Source organism: Engystomops pustulosus, chromosome 2 (genome assembly GCF_040894005.1).
Source record: "Engystomops pustulosus chromosome 2, aEngPut4.maternal, whole genome shotgun sequence".
Taxonomy (NCBI): domain Eukaryota; kingdom Metazoa; phylum Chordata; class Amphibia; order Anura; family Leptodactylidae; genus Engystomops; species Engystomops pustulosus.
This window is the reverse complement of record NC_092412.1, coordinates 104805471-104821513: the sequence shown is the minus strand read 5'-3', so window position 1 is coordinate 104821513 and position 16043 is coordinate 104805471. Positions and strand designations below refer to the sequence as shown.

General features: G+C 45.7%; 1 protein-coding gene across 5 annotated transcripts in view; it reads right to left on the bottom strand.

The window, feature by feature from the left end:
* The window catches only part of NPAS2 (neuronal PAS domain protein 2), a 68995-nt gene extending 59607 nt beyond the window's left edge, over positions 1 to 9388 (bottom strand). For 4 of the 5 annotated variants that reach the window (XM_072135854.1, XM_072135850.1, XM_072135851.1 and 1 more), the window contains exon 1: positions 8749 to 9388. Coding sequence is in view for 3 of the 5 variants with exons in the window: in XM_072135850.1 (XP_071991951.1) it covers positions 8749 to 8999 (251 nt within the window). In the remaining 2 variants the exon portion in view is untranslated. The remainder of the gene's footprint in view (positions 1 to 8748) is intronic. The other variant, XM_072135853.1, reaches the window with a different exon arrangement.
* Positions 9389 to 16043: the final 6655 nt, after the last annotated feature.

Genomic DNA, 16043 nt, shown 5'->3' with positions numbered 1-16043 from the left:
GCCACCACCGCGGACAAAGTTGCACCAGTGGAACAACCTGGTGGTACCACGCCGCAACAAGTCCGACCTACATTGCGGCAGGCTCTGGTGAAAACCAGGTACTATTTAGACTCCAGTTTCAGGTGTCGGCTTACGTCATCGTCCACGGTGGTACAGAGAATCCACTACCTGCAATCACATAAAGTGACGCCTTAGACAATCTGTCAGAATGGTAAAAATGTCTTTGGCCTTAAGGAGTTAAGGGTTTACCATTGTCAAGCTTTCTAGAATCAGCTCTTTTCTTTAAAGGTAATAGCCAATATTAATCAAAATAGTGCAAATTGCCAATTTGCCTGTTTTACAGTGTGCGCCACATTCATGAAAAGTGGTGCACGTTCTTAATGAATGTGGGGCACACTGCATTGCTCTGGCAGAGCGTGCCAACTTTTTTTTGGATGCACTTTCAACATAGGGTGTGTGGCACAGTTCTGTTGAGTCACAGTAACAAATGCGGTTCAATTGTGAAAAACTGCAAAGTCAGACAAAAAAAACGGTGCAGGGACTTTAATGAATGTGGGCCAATATGTCAGTCAAGCTTCCACCATCTCAGACTACCCTCTCAGCTGTGATTGATGTCAAACACTAGACATTAGGAGAGCCCAATACTTATGTTTCTCCATACATGTTCCCTTTACAAATAAGTCAACACAACTGCTAGTCATTCTTCCCCCAGCTAGAATGCCCAGGTCATACCTCTCTCTCTCCTAGCTACTCCTCTGCCATTCTTTTCACTGTCTGACCGGTGAATCCAGTTGAGAATGCTTACCAGCTATGCTCACAGCACTAGTGAAGATTTATCTACCTGTTTATGACAGAATTCTGTTGAAATATGCGCCAAACGCTGTCTAAAACCCTTGATGAATGTGGTAAATAATTTTAGACACATCTGTAACTGGTAACTCGTGGTAAAAGAGGTGTGGCCTATATTGTACCACAATCCAGTATATTTTCCTAGAATACGCTTGACCAGCTAAGGAGGTACAAAGATAGAGTAGACAGTTATAAAGGGACCAGTTACTCCTAGATCCAGGCACCGTTACTGTGTTAATCTTCTTATATTTGTTATCCATGGCCTCCTTTTTAAAATAAAATTTTAAAATTACAGTAATGAGCCAGAATGGCTCTGGTAGGTGTTTCCAGAACCCCTAAATGATGTCTTTTCATTCACTGTTACAATGAACAGTATAGGTTTCCCCTCCCCCTGCAGAGGGAGAAGGGAGAGAAGAGAGGTAGCTAGACAGGACACCTGGTCCAAGCTAATCGTGATCCGACTAGCGCTATTACGCACTCTAAGCCAGCCCCTCAAGTACTAGAGTGATACAGCTGCCCCCACACCTCAGGTGGGAGGGCATTACAGTTGCAACAAATAAAAAAACAAAGCAAAAAAAAAAAAATCCTTGTCTGTCCACACCTATACAGGAGACAACCCTCACTAACCTATGGAGGGCTTCTCCGTGCCAGCTTTCAAATCCCTTCCAGCAACCTTCTGTCACTTGTGGCTCTCACACAGTCCAACTTCTGTCTGAGAGCCACAAGTATGGAGTATGGTCATTAAAGGGGTATCCCACAAAGACATGATTAGAAGGTAAATGAAAGTGTATATAAACCTGTGCCCTGATAATCTAACCACATTCTCAGCTCACAGAACTAGATGGATCATAATATGTCTGTTATTCGAGAGTCCCCGCCCACACCCTGAAATTTTACACTGACCATCATTGAGTGATAGGAGCTAAAACAGCAATAAAACTGAATAAAATTGTAAAAAATTAAAGGGTTAAAATTATCTATATTGTGTTAACTTCACCAGGGGATTAAAATTTGAGAATTTTCTTTCATGGGAAAACCGCTTTAAGCAGAAAACAAGCATTGGTGATTAGTTGTTAAGTGAGTGTTGTTAATATATGGTGTTCTGACTCCAAGTAGATACAATTTTGCACAGCCACCTCCTGTAACTTAGAATTTTTCTCCTCACGCTTTCCAAAATACACTTATTAACCTTATAACAAACTATTGGAGCCACTGTATGTTGGTTGTTTAGGCAATTGGCCTGGATATTCATCAGGTTGCATATATCAATCAATCACAGCTTCCTAGTTTAGCTTATGTGTGAGTTAATATGAATTTTATTGGGATGCTTAGCCAATGTTAGCCAATGTCTTATATCTGCTATTTGATAATCACAGCTCTGGATGATAACTGGAGTATCAATCTACTGTTATAGAACTCTGATACACCAGTCGAATGCAGAGCTTCTTTCCCATAATCCCTTGCTCCAATTGATAAGAAGAGGACAGTGACTATTTATTCCAAGCTTGGTAATTCATGAATAGAATAACAGAACTACAGTGAGGACTGACACAGTTGTGCATGCAGTCCCACAGCAGTGGGAGAGAGGCAGCTATCAGCACCTATGGGTGTGAGACACAGAGATGGTACCCCTATGAACAGGGATGTGTTCAGTAACACCCTTCCCCTCCTCCGGACAGAGGACATGATCCTGGAATAACTCTGGAGGGGACGGCTCACATGTGGACACATGGCGGAATATACATCATGACACTGCATTGGCATCTTCCAATGACCCCAATTGCTATAGAACCCTTGCCGGGAAAAACAGCATAGTTACATGACCAGGTAGTGGAAGGTAGTGTCAACATGGGTAAATACAGGAGCAGAGCAAGAGGGAGACTGGAGGAAAGAAATATATGTGCTGTTATGCTATTAAATATATACATAGGTAAAGTATAGGTATATATAGGTTTATATTATATAATAATATATAGGTATAATATAAGTACCTCACATTACTTGGGCAATCTTTTAGTTAATCTGTGTTGCATATCTTTGGTGTTGAATATATGATGTGAAATTTACTGTACTTTTAGAATTTTCTGGATAAAATTCCTGTCTTTGGTTATTGAACTTTATGTGCAAAATACTTTTTTGTTTACCCATTATATTTTGTTAAAGGAAAACTACCACTCAAATAGCAAAAATACTAACTACAGATACATGTGCTCCTTTTCATCCTGATCCCAGCAATGCTCTTCTTTAAATGCCGGGATCACCTGGAGAAAAGACTTATAATTAGCTGGAGTGCAGGGGACAAGATGTCCGGCGCTCTTGGCTTCTAATTATTCATGCATCCTGCATAATGTTACCTCCCTCTCCCATGTATTTATTATGCAGGAGGTGTGAATTCCCACTTCTAAGATGACATCACCTCTCTCTCCCAACATGGGAGAGAGAGGCACAGGAGGAGTAAATAATTAGCAGCTTAGAGTGTCGGACATCTCGTCCCCTCGCTCCGGCCTGCTAATTATAAGTCTTTTTTTCAAGTGATCTTGGAGAGTGAACATTATTGAGGCTTCCTGCGTAATGTCACCTCACTCTCCAACATAGGAGAGGGAGGTATCTATCATGCAGGAGGTGTGAATTCACTACTCTCACAAACATCACCTCCCTCTCCCAGCATGGGAGAGGAAGTGCGAAAGGCTTGAATAATTAGCAGCCTGGAGTGCCGGACAACTCGTCACCATGCTCCGGGGTGCTAATTATAAGTCTTTTTTCCAAGCAATCCTGGTATGTTAACATTTATTAAAACACTGCCGGGGTCGGGATGAAGAGGAACGCAGGGGAGTATGTGTAGTTTGTTTTTTGTTATTAAGAGTGGTATTTTTTCCTTTTAAGGTAAGAGCATTTTTTGCTATCCTGGGTAATGGCAGGTGCATTTAAAGAATTAATATGCATATATTAAAGACATAGATATAGAGAAATCTAAGTGAACCCTGACAATTTTTAAGAGGATTTTTTCATATTTATTTTTATTTTGGGTAAACGTTAAAAAACAGTTAATATGCCTCTTGTCACTAAATAAAGGTTTGATGTTATGTAAACAGGAGAAAATGGAGCAATCATTAACCACTTCTGTCCTTATGAGCATTTGGCATCTCAGACATGCAGACTAAATATAATTACCCAAAGTAATGTAAATATGGCCTAAAAGGAGCTGTAGATTAGCATTTAGAAGCCAGGGCACGTATGAAAAAAAATCAAAGTATGAATATGGAAAAATAAGGGCTACACCTCATTAGACATAGACAACATATTAGTGATTAGTGCTCATGGATACCCCTGCCATCTTGGGGCTGAAAATAGTAGGATTTGGTGTTCCCTCATCATGGCTGCCACTGCTTTGCCTTCACTTGTTTCAAAGCAGTAGGGTCAGCTACACCCGCAGCACTCCAGTCACCATCAATAGTGCAAGTCCAGTGAAATGGGGCCGAACCAGGAGCGGGAATGCAAAGTATATTCAGAGTTTTTCAGCTTTTGTAAACCCCTTCCAACAGGACATTCCCATACATCTTGGGCTGTGGTGATTTAAGACAATGGGGTCATTTACTAAGGGCCCGAATCGCGTTTTTCCGTCGGGTTTCCTGAATATTACCAATTTTCGCCGTTTTTCCCTGAATTTCCCTGGGTTTTTGGCGCACACGATCTGATTGTGACGCATCGGCGCTGGCATGCATGTGATGGAAATCGGGGGCGTGGCCGTAGGAAAACCCGACGGATTCAGAAAAAAACGATAGGACAGTGAACTTCCGTGAACTCCAGCGGACTTCAGCGCAGCAGCGACACCTGGTGGACATCGGGCGCACTACCTTAGTGAATCCCGGCCAGACCCGAATTGGAGAACCCGCCGCTGGATCACGACTGGACCGGGTAAGTAAATGTGCCCCAATGAGACTTATGGGAATATCCTGTCCTGACACCCTAACACAGGTTGAAAGGATCACAAGGATGGCCGTTTCTGAATGCTGAGGCTCTCAGCAACATCTCAGGGGAAGAATTACAGTTCACTTCACTGACGATTTATGTGCTTGGTCAGTTACTGCAGACTGGGACTATTATGTGTGTTTTCTGTTGTTTAGGTCCCTTTAATGGGTTTGCCCATGAAAGAAAGTTCTCAAATTTTAATCCCCTAGTGATATTTAGAGATAAGGATATACAGGCAATCCCCGGGTTACATACAGGATAGGTTCTGTAGGTTTGTTCTTAAGTTGAATTTGTATGTAAGTCGGAACTGTATATTTTATCATTGTAATCCCAGCCAGAACTTTTTTGGTCTCTGTGACAATTGGATTTAAAAAATGTTGGGTTGTCATAAGAATCAAGATTAACAATAAAGCTTCATTACAGACACCTCTGATATCTGTTATAGCTGTTAATGGTAGCCTAGGACTAAAGTACAATAAATTACCAACATCCAGTGGTCCGTTTGTAACTAGGGGTCGTATGTAAGTCGAGTGTTCTTAAGTAGGGGACCACCTGTAAAGATAAGTTTTAACCCCTTACTTTGCAATTTTACTCAGTTTTATTGCTGTTTTAGCTCCTATAACTTCTATAGTGATGGTCAGGGTAAAGTTCTGTGGGCGGGCTCTTGGTGAGCAGACACTTCATGATTCATCTGTGCTATGAGATGCTGTGTGAGAATGTGTGTGCATAGATTATCATGGTACTGGTTTCATCTACATTTTCATTTAGCTTCTGTACATTCTATTAGTATCTGTCAGAGATGTCGAAAAAGAGAGATGAGACAGATCAGATTCCTCAAATGGATATAAGACACAATGACACACTCTGCTACCTCACCTAATAACAATTATACCGATTCCTGTATTTAATACAAATCCAGAACACCGGCTCAAGGGAAGTACGCTCAACTCCAGTGGTAGTAGTAAAAACTTTTGAATACTTTATTGAAATCTTCTGATATGTCATACAAAAGATAAAAACAAGGACACGGATGGCGATAAGTCAAAAAGTACAAGCCTTGTACTTGGCTTGTACTTTTTGACTTATCGCCATCCGTGTCCTTGTTTTTATCTTTTGTATGACATATCAGAAGATTTCAATAAAGTATTCAAAAGTTTTTACTACTACCACTGGAGTTGAGCGTACTTCCCTTGAGCCGGTGTTCTGGATTTGTATTGATTGCTCCACGGAAGCTGGAGATAGCCGAGCTCGGGATTGCTTTCCTCGTGTCGACCAGGTCCCAGGTGAGCTGACCATACCTTGTGTACATTGTTTGGATTCCTGTATTTATATGGCGCATACAGATTACCCAGCGCTGCACAGAGCTTGCCAAATCGGTATAAAACACACAGTCAGCAATGTTATGTCACTCCCTTCCTGCTATGTCACTTCCAGAGCTTATCTTGTTTGAAGAGCGGCAGCTGTGTCTTCTACATGCTGCTGCTGGATAGTAAGTGCCTCTGTCTGTAGTGTGCTCTCTGCCTCTTGCCCCTCCCCACTGCTCCTGCAATAGGACAGAAGCTAGTGGAATCTGCCGACCATAATCAGGAGTTTATGGTTGGATCAAGGGACAACTAAATTGTAAACACCAGGACAGAAACAGGTTGTAATTATATATTATATATATTTTTGTTAATAGCAGTGAATTAGAGAATGTGTTATTTTGTTATCCTGAGTATATTTAAGAATGTTGTTTTCATGGGCATACCCCTTTAAAATCACTTGAGAATGGAAATGACCCATAAAATATAAATTTGGAAATTTTCCTCAAAATGTGAAAATTTGCTTCTACACTTAAAAGCCTTCTCTCTTCTATTGATGAAAATATTTTTTACAAAATGGTGCCAACACAAAGGAGACATATGGTGAATGTAATGTATTAAGTCCTTTGTGTGGTATGACTATTTGTTCAAAAAATCTAAAAAAACCAATGTGAATATAAACATGATATGTTAAAGTGTTCTAAAGTTATTTCCAATTAAATTGACACAGATTTTAAAAATGGGGTTGTGTCCTTAAAGTATATCTACCATTTGTTTTTATGCATTGTGAACCAAGCATACCTTACGAATGCTGTAGCTACACTGATGCAGAAACATATCTTGTTTAATCCCAATCTGAGTGGTTTTGCTCAAAATACAAATAAAATTCAGGACCTTGGTACAGCTGGGTACATACTAGCTGCTGTGTTTCACTGAGCTTCCTGAACTGTCCAAACAGGACTAATCAACCTGAGCTGGATGACTCATACACAACAGCTGGGGGATGGTGCAGCCATGGTTCTGCCTGTGAATACAGCTTTCTCTGAAGCAGTGCATAATTATGATAAGAGAAGAAGAGCTGGAACAGCCACAGGAGCGACAGAGCCTCTTTATCATAATTTTACATTGTTTTTTCAGCAAAATCACTCAGTTCAGGGTGTAAACAAAATATGTTTCTGTATCAGTGTAGCTACATCATTCTCAAGATATGTTTGGTTCACAATGCATAAAAACAAAATGTAGATTTCCTTTAAGCCTATTATAGGCCATGTCCTTAAGGGGGTTAAAGCATTCAAAATTTAGTGTACCAAATAGTACGTCTTGCCATCATTAAAGGAAACCTACCTTTTGATTTGATGAATAATGAACCAAACATACCTGGAGAATGCTGTAGCTACACTGATGCAGAAACATATCTTGGTTAATGGTTTTGAGTGGTTTTGCTGATAAATAATTATGCAACATCCCCAACCAGGGCCTAGCCTTTTCTTGGGGCCTGGAGACAGCCAGGGCCCGGAATACCGGAGTGGCTGGCGGTTGCGGCCTAGGGTACGCTGTTGTCACGGTGCTGGGTATGGGGACCGTAGGTCTGTCCTACAGCTTGGCAGGTCTCCAGCCGGTGGTGTTGGCAAGAAATGAAATAGAGGGAGAGGCTGATGTACTAGTTCTCCCTGGGGCAGCCCTTAGAGTCTGTAGTGTGTGTCCCTGGTAGATGGATGGGGCGCCCTTGATAGTGATACAGCCGTAGCAGGGACCAGACGTAGGCAATGTTGTGCATAAAAGTAACTTGCAGTTCTTTATTCAACCAATTGTAACAACAAGCCAAACGATTCTACAGGGGCAGGCTTGGATGTAGCTGTGTCCAATCCTGGAAGCTGCAGCTTTGTCCTGTTTGGTGTTCAGTATGACTCTGTGTCAGGTCGTGGAGCTAAGGCCTAGTAGCTTCTCCTGTGGTGAGAGCTGGGCCTGAGAGATCTGCTCTCTCTCAAGTTTCTGGAACTCTGAGCTCTGACTGACTTAACTCCTCCCCTGACTAAGGGTTTAGTTACTCCCTAGTCAGGTGGTCTCCTCCTCCAATCACACTCCAGTTACAAACAGTGGAACATCATTGGATGATAACATAACATTGTTGTAACCCTTGCCTATCCAGGCAGAATCTACCGCTGCACAATTACCTGAGGATATGTTTAGTGTCGTGCAGGGGAGCTGATCAGACTCACTAACAGGGGAACACACATATAAAGGGGTTAATTCACAACAACTCTTCTGCCTTGCATTGGCAGGGATGTTGCAATTATAAAATTATGATAATGACGCTGTTTCACTTCTGTGGCTGCTCCAGCACTTCTCCTAGCACATTAGTTATTCACTGCTTCACACTATGATGTAATCCCTGGGCTGTGCCTGAATGCAGAATAATCAATAGCTGTACAGATTAAAAAAGTACTGCAATACAGTAGTATACAGTAGTATATTGGATCAGTGATCAGACCCCTTAAAGTAGAAGGGCAAGTTATCAGACATGGCAGATATCCACAGGGTAAGGGATGGAACACATTTTTCTTAGTGATAACATCAAATATATGTCACATAGAAGTTTCCTCTACCCAGTCAGACCAATTCCTCTTACCTGGCTGGTTCGTGTTGCTCTGTGCCCTGTGCAGTTTTAGCGGTAAACTTTGGCCGGTGCTCCTGGGTGACTGTGCTGCTGTCCGCAGAAGCGAGCTGAGGGAGAGGCGAGCAGTAGCGGCTTCCTTCTCCCCCAGGGGGGTCAGGGTCCGGGGATATAGACTTGTTGGTCCTGGAGCCAGGGGTCCTCTGGGTTTTACTGTATTTGCCTCCAGTGCCAATGTATCTCATGTTGCGAGGGGGGTCCTGCATACAATGCGCATTAGTGCCAGCTTCAGACTTATGCAACACACAGGCGGTGAAAGCGATATCCAGGATCCTGGATGCCCCAAAATGATGTCTTTGTCTACTCTAGTAATGGGATGAAGACTGCATACAGACGGCATTACCATAAAGTTACTTGCCTTGTGCCAAGCTGGAGCATGATAGTGTTAACCTCATCCTGTCAGATGCACACAGCGTTACTTTTCTGCTGTTATAGAAGTACAAGTGAGAAGGCAGAGTGGGTGGGTGTTGCATTGGATCAGGAATAATAGAAAACTAACTATGGGTTTAATGTAATAAAGGGAGCCTGGTGTAGGTGGTGTCAGCTGGGCTCCAGCTCTCCAGCACAAGTGCAGGAAATGTTCCACTGACCTACATATTTCTCCAAACATACGTGACTTTTTTTCTGCTGTGTGGGAGGAGGAAGAGACAGGCAAGGATTCAAGGCGAGTAGGAGGCAGGGAGGAGAAGTGCAGCAAATGGCAGCACACATCCACTGTGTTCTGGATGAGCCTGGCTATGTCACTGGCTGTACAATACACCCTAAGGAAAGAAAATCAGCTGTAAATAAGGTTGAATTGTTGAAATTAGAGACAGAGTGTTAGCCTTTGCGTTGTGTGTGAGTCACTTTACATTACTGATATAGAATTCCCACAGAAAGCAGAGTCACTTGAAAAATAAAACAAAATTTTATTGGCGTAAAATAAAAACAGGGGAGATGTGTCAATATGTCATATTAAAAAAAAACGTAGCACACCCATATACATCCATTGATTGTGGGATAAGGATTCTTGCTGAAAAATAGAAACACGTCCTCTAAGCAATGCACCATCATTCCCCCAAGCGTACTATTCTTATTAGTCAGCAGGGGGAACAGTAGTATTGTCTACATCTCGACTAAGAAATAGTTACTAAATCACTTGTTGTCCCTGCTCATTACACTAAGAAGTTGTTTTCTACATCATCTATTATACACTATTCCTTGTAACATGATACTTGTGGGATCATAAGGAGAGTTCAATTCATTCATAGTAGAATATAACAAACAATGGCAGTCTCCTGATTGTGGGTACCAGCAGCCAAGTAATACCCGCGAGTCGGGTATTACCTGGCTGCGGGTACCTGCAAAAAAAACTGTGAACTAATTTGGAAAAATTTACCACATTTATTAAAACTGGGAAACATTTCCAATACAAAAGAAATCTTGCAGACTTCAAAGCAAATAGAGCGTGTGATTCATACACTCTAGAAACAGAAATTTCCACTTTGTATACAATACAAAAAAGAAACAAAACAGATGACAAAGGAAAGAGGGGGCACCAGAAGGGGAAAAGATCAACATGAGGACCCCGATTTTTTTTATTGCAAGACCCCCCAATCACCCAATACAGCCAATAAAGAGACTTAATTGTCGCAAAAAAAATGCAACACAAACCAGGATGGGGACTGGAATTAATTTTGGGCCAACGGAAATTTGTGCCAAATTGCAAATTGTGAATTCAGTCGTATTGTGAAAACTAGGCTATGCAAATAATGAATTTGGGACAAGCAGGGTGTCAGGCTAGCGGGTTGTGGATCCACTGGACCACTGCAGATGATGACTCAAGCCACTACTTGGGACCGGAGTCTAAGTGGTAACCGGTTTTCACCAGAGCCCGCCGCAAAGCGGGTTAGACAAGCTGCGGCGTGGTACCACCAGGTCGTTCCTCAGGCGTGACTTGTCTGCAGTGGCGGCCAAGGTTGAGGTACAAGAACGGCAATCAATCTCGTGGTCAAAGTCCAGGCACAGGGTCAGGGCAAGCGGCAGAGATACATGTCAGAGTTCAATCTGGGGTCAGCAACAGAAGGTCCAAGCAGAGGGGTACAGCAGCACAGAGGATCACTGGTACACAGAAACACGGAGAAGCTCAGGTAACATAGGAACACGGAGGAACGCAGGAGACACAGGAACGCAGGAGACACAGGAGCGCAGGCTAATCGCAGTAAAGCTTTCTCTCAGGCTGTGAGGCACAAAGATCCGGCAGGGCTTGCAGGAAGAGGCAGGCTTATATAGAATTGGGCAATATGGCCAGCGCCAATTAATGGCGCGCTGGCCCTTTAAATTTGAAGAAGGAGCCTGCTAGGGCACGCGTGGACCTCGGAGGGGAGAGAGCCGGGAGCCGGGCCAGGTGAGACGCACTGGCGGCGCGCTGGCAGGGGCAGGGGCAGGGCAGCACGGGTGAGCCCGCGGGACCACCCGTGACAGTACCCCTCCCCCTTCGGCCTCCCCCTCCTCCTGGGCTGGAGCAATCTCTGCAGGAGATCACGATCGAATATATTGTCCTCAGGCTCCCACGACCTCTCTTCTGGCCCGAATCCCTTCCAGTCAACCAAGAAGAACCACTTCCCCCTTACCATCTTCATGTCCAGGATCTCTTTTACCTCATAGGTATTGGTGGAGTCCGCCACTGGAGTGGGGGGAGGAACGTGCCAGGAGAAGCGATTCAGAATGACAGGTTTCAGCAAGGAGACATGGAAAGAATTTGGGATGCGCATAGTAGGAGGAAGGAGGAGTTTATACGCCACTGGATTAATGCGCTGTAACACCTCGTACGGTCCCAGAAAACGTGGGCCCAGCTTGTAACTGGGAACCTTCAAGCGGACATACTTGGATGACAGCCACACTTTGTCACCTGGAGAGAATATGGGAGGAGACCTGCGTTTCTTGTCCGCTTGAGTTTTTGAGCGGACGGACGCCTGAAGTAAAGACTGACGAGTCTGTTCCCAGATAGATTTGAGGTCTTCTACCAACTCTTCCACAGCAGGAACATCAGCAGACACGGAGAGAGGAAGAGGTGGTCGTGGATGTCTCCCATAGACAATGAATAAAGGAGTGGCACCGGCAGAATCAGAGTCCAGGGAGTTGTAGGAAAACTCACCCCATGGGAGCAGAGTGGACCAGTTGTCCTGTCGGGCAGAGACAAAATGGCGGAGATAACAGCCTAAGGTCTGATTAATACAAAAAGTCCTCCAGCTCACCTGGATCATGTGGCAACTTAGTCCGCTAGCACGGACAACGCGTTTCTAGCACATACAAGTGCTCTTAATGATTAAGAGCACTTGTATGTGCTAGAAAGGCGTTGACGATTATACCATGCCACCTGTATTTTATCTGATGGATGCCCTGAAAATCGAATAAAGGCGATTTTAATCTGCACCTAGCTGGATCCGGAAATTTCTTTTTTAAGGTCTGATTAACCCTCTCTACATGTCCATTAGACTGAGGGTGATACGCTGAGGAAAAGTCCAATTTCACCTGGAGTTGGCTGTGCAGAGAACGCCAGAACCGGGAAACAAACTGAACGGTAGACCTGGCAGCGGAACAAAATGAGACATTTTGGAGAACCGATCAGTTACCACACAGATGACAGTATTCCCAGAGGAACAGGGAAGGTCCGTGACAAAGTCCATGGCCACGTGAGTCCACGGGCAACTGGGTATCGGCAACGGCATCAGGAGACCGGCAGGTTTGAGGTGTGATGGTTTATTACGAGCCCAAGAGATGCAGGAGGCCACAAAATCCCGTATGTCTTGGACCAGATTCGGCCACCAATAATAATGAGAAATGAGGGCTAAGGAGCGCTGCACCCCAGGATGCCCGGCCACACGAGAACAATGTCCCCAAGTCAAAATCTTCTTCTGAAGAGCAGGTCGGACATAAGTCTTGCCAGGAGGGAGCTGCCGGAGGTCTACTGGAGCAGCCACAACCAGCCGTTCTGGAGGGATGATATGCCGAGGAGCCGGTTCTTCCCCAATAACATCAGAGGCACGTGAGAGGGCATCTGCCTTGATATTCTTCTTAGCTGGACGAAAATGGATCAAAAAATTAAAACGTGAAAAGAAAAGGGACCAGCGGGCTTGTCTTGGATTGAGACGTTGAGCAGTCTGGAGGTACAGGAGATTCTTCTAGAATATACACTGACCGGGTGATGAGCTCCTTCCAGAAGATAGCGCCACTCTTCCAAGGCAAGTTTAATAGCCAGGAGTTCCCGATCTCCTATGGAGTAGTTCCTCTCAGCCGCAGAGAAGGTTCTGGAAAAGAAACCACAGGTAAGTGTTCGGCCTTTGGGCCCTTTCTGAGAGAGCACAGCTCCAGCACCCACCGAGGAGGCGTCAACCTCAAGTTGGAAGGGTTTCTCTAAATCTGGCCGCGTCAGAACAGGGGCGGAGGCGAAGGCAGACTTCAGTCTTGAGAATGCTTCCTCCGCAACTGGAGACCAGTGTCTGGGATCTGCACCTTTTTTAGTTATGGCCACAATGGGAGATACGAGGGAAGAGTAGTGAGGAATGAATTGCCGGTAATAATTTGCAAAACCAAGGAATCTCTGTATGGCATGAAGTCCCACTGGGCAAGGCCACTGCAGTACCGCAGACAACTTGGTTGGATCCATCTGTAGGCCTTTATCAGAGATTATGTATCCTAGAAAAGGAAGGCAGTTTAGCACAGAGACGATTGGCTCTTAGGCGCCTAAGAACTTGCCGTACATGCACTTGACTCCAGATCAGGAGAAAAGACCAAGATGTCATCTAAGTAGACAACAACACAGGTGTATAGCAGGTCTCTGAAAATGTTGTTCACGAATTCCTGAAACACTGCAGGCGCATTACGCAGTCCAAAGGGCATGACCAGGTACTCAAAGTACCCGTCTCGGGTGTTAAAGGCGGTCTTCCATTCATCGCCCTCCCGGATGCGGATAAGATTATAAGCCCCTCTAAGGTCCAATTTAGAGAAGACTTTAGCTCCACGGAGGCGGTCAAAGAGTTCCGTGATTAAAGGCAATGGATACCGGTTCTTTATAGTCACCTTATTGAGGCCCCGATAGTCAATGCAGGGACGAAGAGAACCATCTTTCTTGGCCACAAAGAAGAAGCTGGCACCAGCAGGAGAAGAGGATTTGCGGATGAACCCCTTCTGTAGATTCTCCTTGATGTAGGCCGACATGGCCACAGTTTCAGGCACGGACAGCGGGTAAACTCGACCACGTGGCGGGGACGTTCCTGGCAGCAGTTCAATAGGGCAATCGTATGAACGATGCAGTGGCAAAGTCTCCGCTTGCTTTTCAGAGAAGACATCAGCGTAGTCCAGGTAAGCAGTGGGAAGACCCTTCAGAGACTTGAGAGACAAGGAGGAAGGTATAGTAGAGGCTGGACGGAGAGCCCTGAGACAGCGGGACTGGCATCCAGGACCCCAGCGAAGAAACTCCCCACTCTGCCAGTTAAGAACAGGTGCATGTTGCTGCAGGCACGGAAGTCCCAATCGGACGGAGGAAGTGGAGCGGGGAAGTACGTAGAAAGACAGTCTCTCATATGCAGGGCACCAACTTGCAGACACAGTGGTTCAGTGCTATACTGGACTGGATCAGAGAGAATCTGACCACTGACCGAAGAGATGACCAGGGGCTTGTCGAGGCGGATCACTGGAATGTGGTGCTGCGAGACCAGTGCAGCATCCACAAAATTTCCTGCGGACCTGGAGTCCAAGAAGGCACACACTTGGAACTGGCAGCTCGTACCAACGCTGAGGAGCACGGGAATGGTCAAACATGGAGAAGCTTTGCACACACCTAGGGACGCTTCTCCCAAGAACCCTAGGTGGTGGCATTTCCCGAACGTTGGGGACGGACAGGACACGTCCTGATGTAGTGTTCAGGACTCGCACAATAGAGGCAGAGGTCTCCCTGTCGTCTTCTGTTGCGTTCCTGGGAAGAGAGTCTGGCTCTGTCCACCTCCATAGGCTCTTCGGAAGAAGGTACAACCAGAGACTGGAGCGGCCTCTGGAAGACAGGAGCCAGGCGAGGAAGACGTCTTGGACGAGCTTGAGGCTGCTCGAGGAGAGACTCTTCAGCACGATCTCTAAATCGCACATCTATCGGGTGGCCAGAGAGATTAGACCCCTCAGAGTGGACGGAAGATCACGAGCGGCCAGAGCATCTTTAACATGGGAGGAGAGTCCCTTTTTGAAAGCTGCGGACAGGGCCGCGTCATTCCAAGAGAGCTCCGAGGTCAGGGTACGGAACTGCATGGCATACTCTGAAGCAGATTCAACAACGCAGTCTCAGCAGAGGAGGCCTGTGCTAGTTCTTCGAAAACAGACCGGAATTCTGTCAGAAATGCCGAGAGTGTAGCAGTGGCCGGGTCGTCTCTGTCCCAAAGCGGAGTAGCCCAGGCCAGGGCTTTCCCAGAGAGGAGGCTGAGGATAAATGCCACCTTGGAATGCTCCCTGACGAATTTGGATGGCATGAGCTCTATGTGTAAAGAACACTGGGTGATGAAGCCCCTGCATAGCTTGGGATCCCCGTCATACTTGCCGGGCATAGAAAGACGTAGCCTGGGTTCGGTAGCAGGAAGGACAGCCGGAATAGCAGGAGTTGCAGGAACAGCTTCAGGGACCTGTTGCTGATGCTGGGTAGTTAGCAACTGTTGCAGCATGGCGGTGACTTGCTCCAACTGTTCGCGCTGTGCGGCAATCTGCCAGGATTGATGCATCACAATCGTAGCAAGATCGGGCCGACTGGGAGATGAAACCTCAGCGGGATCCATGGCCGGATCTTACTGTCAGGCTAGCGGGTTGTGGATCCACTGGACCACTGCAGATGATGACTCAAGCCACTACCTGGGACCGGAGTCTAAGTGGTACCCGGTTTTCACCAGAGCCCGCCGCAAAGCAGGTTAGACAAGCTGCGGCGTGGTACCCCCAGGTCGTTCCTCAGGCGTGACTTGTCTGCAGTGGCGGCCAAGGTTGAGGTACAAGAAAGGCAATCAATCTCGTGATCAAAGTCCAGGCACAGGGTCAGGGCAGGCGGCAGAGATGCAACGTCAGAGTTCAATCCAGGGTCAGCAACAGGAGGTCCAAGCAGAGGGGTACGGGAACACAGCACAGGACAGCAGCACGGAGGATCACTGGTACACGGAAACGCGGAGGAGTTAAGGTAACACAGGAACACGCAGGAGACACAGGAACGCAGGATACACAGGAACGCAGGCTAATTGCAG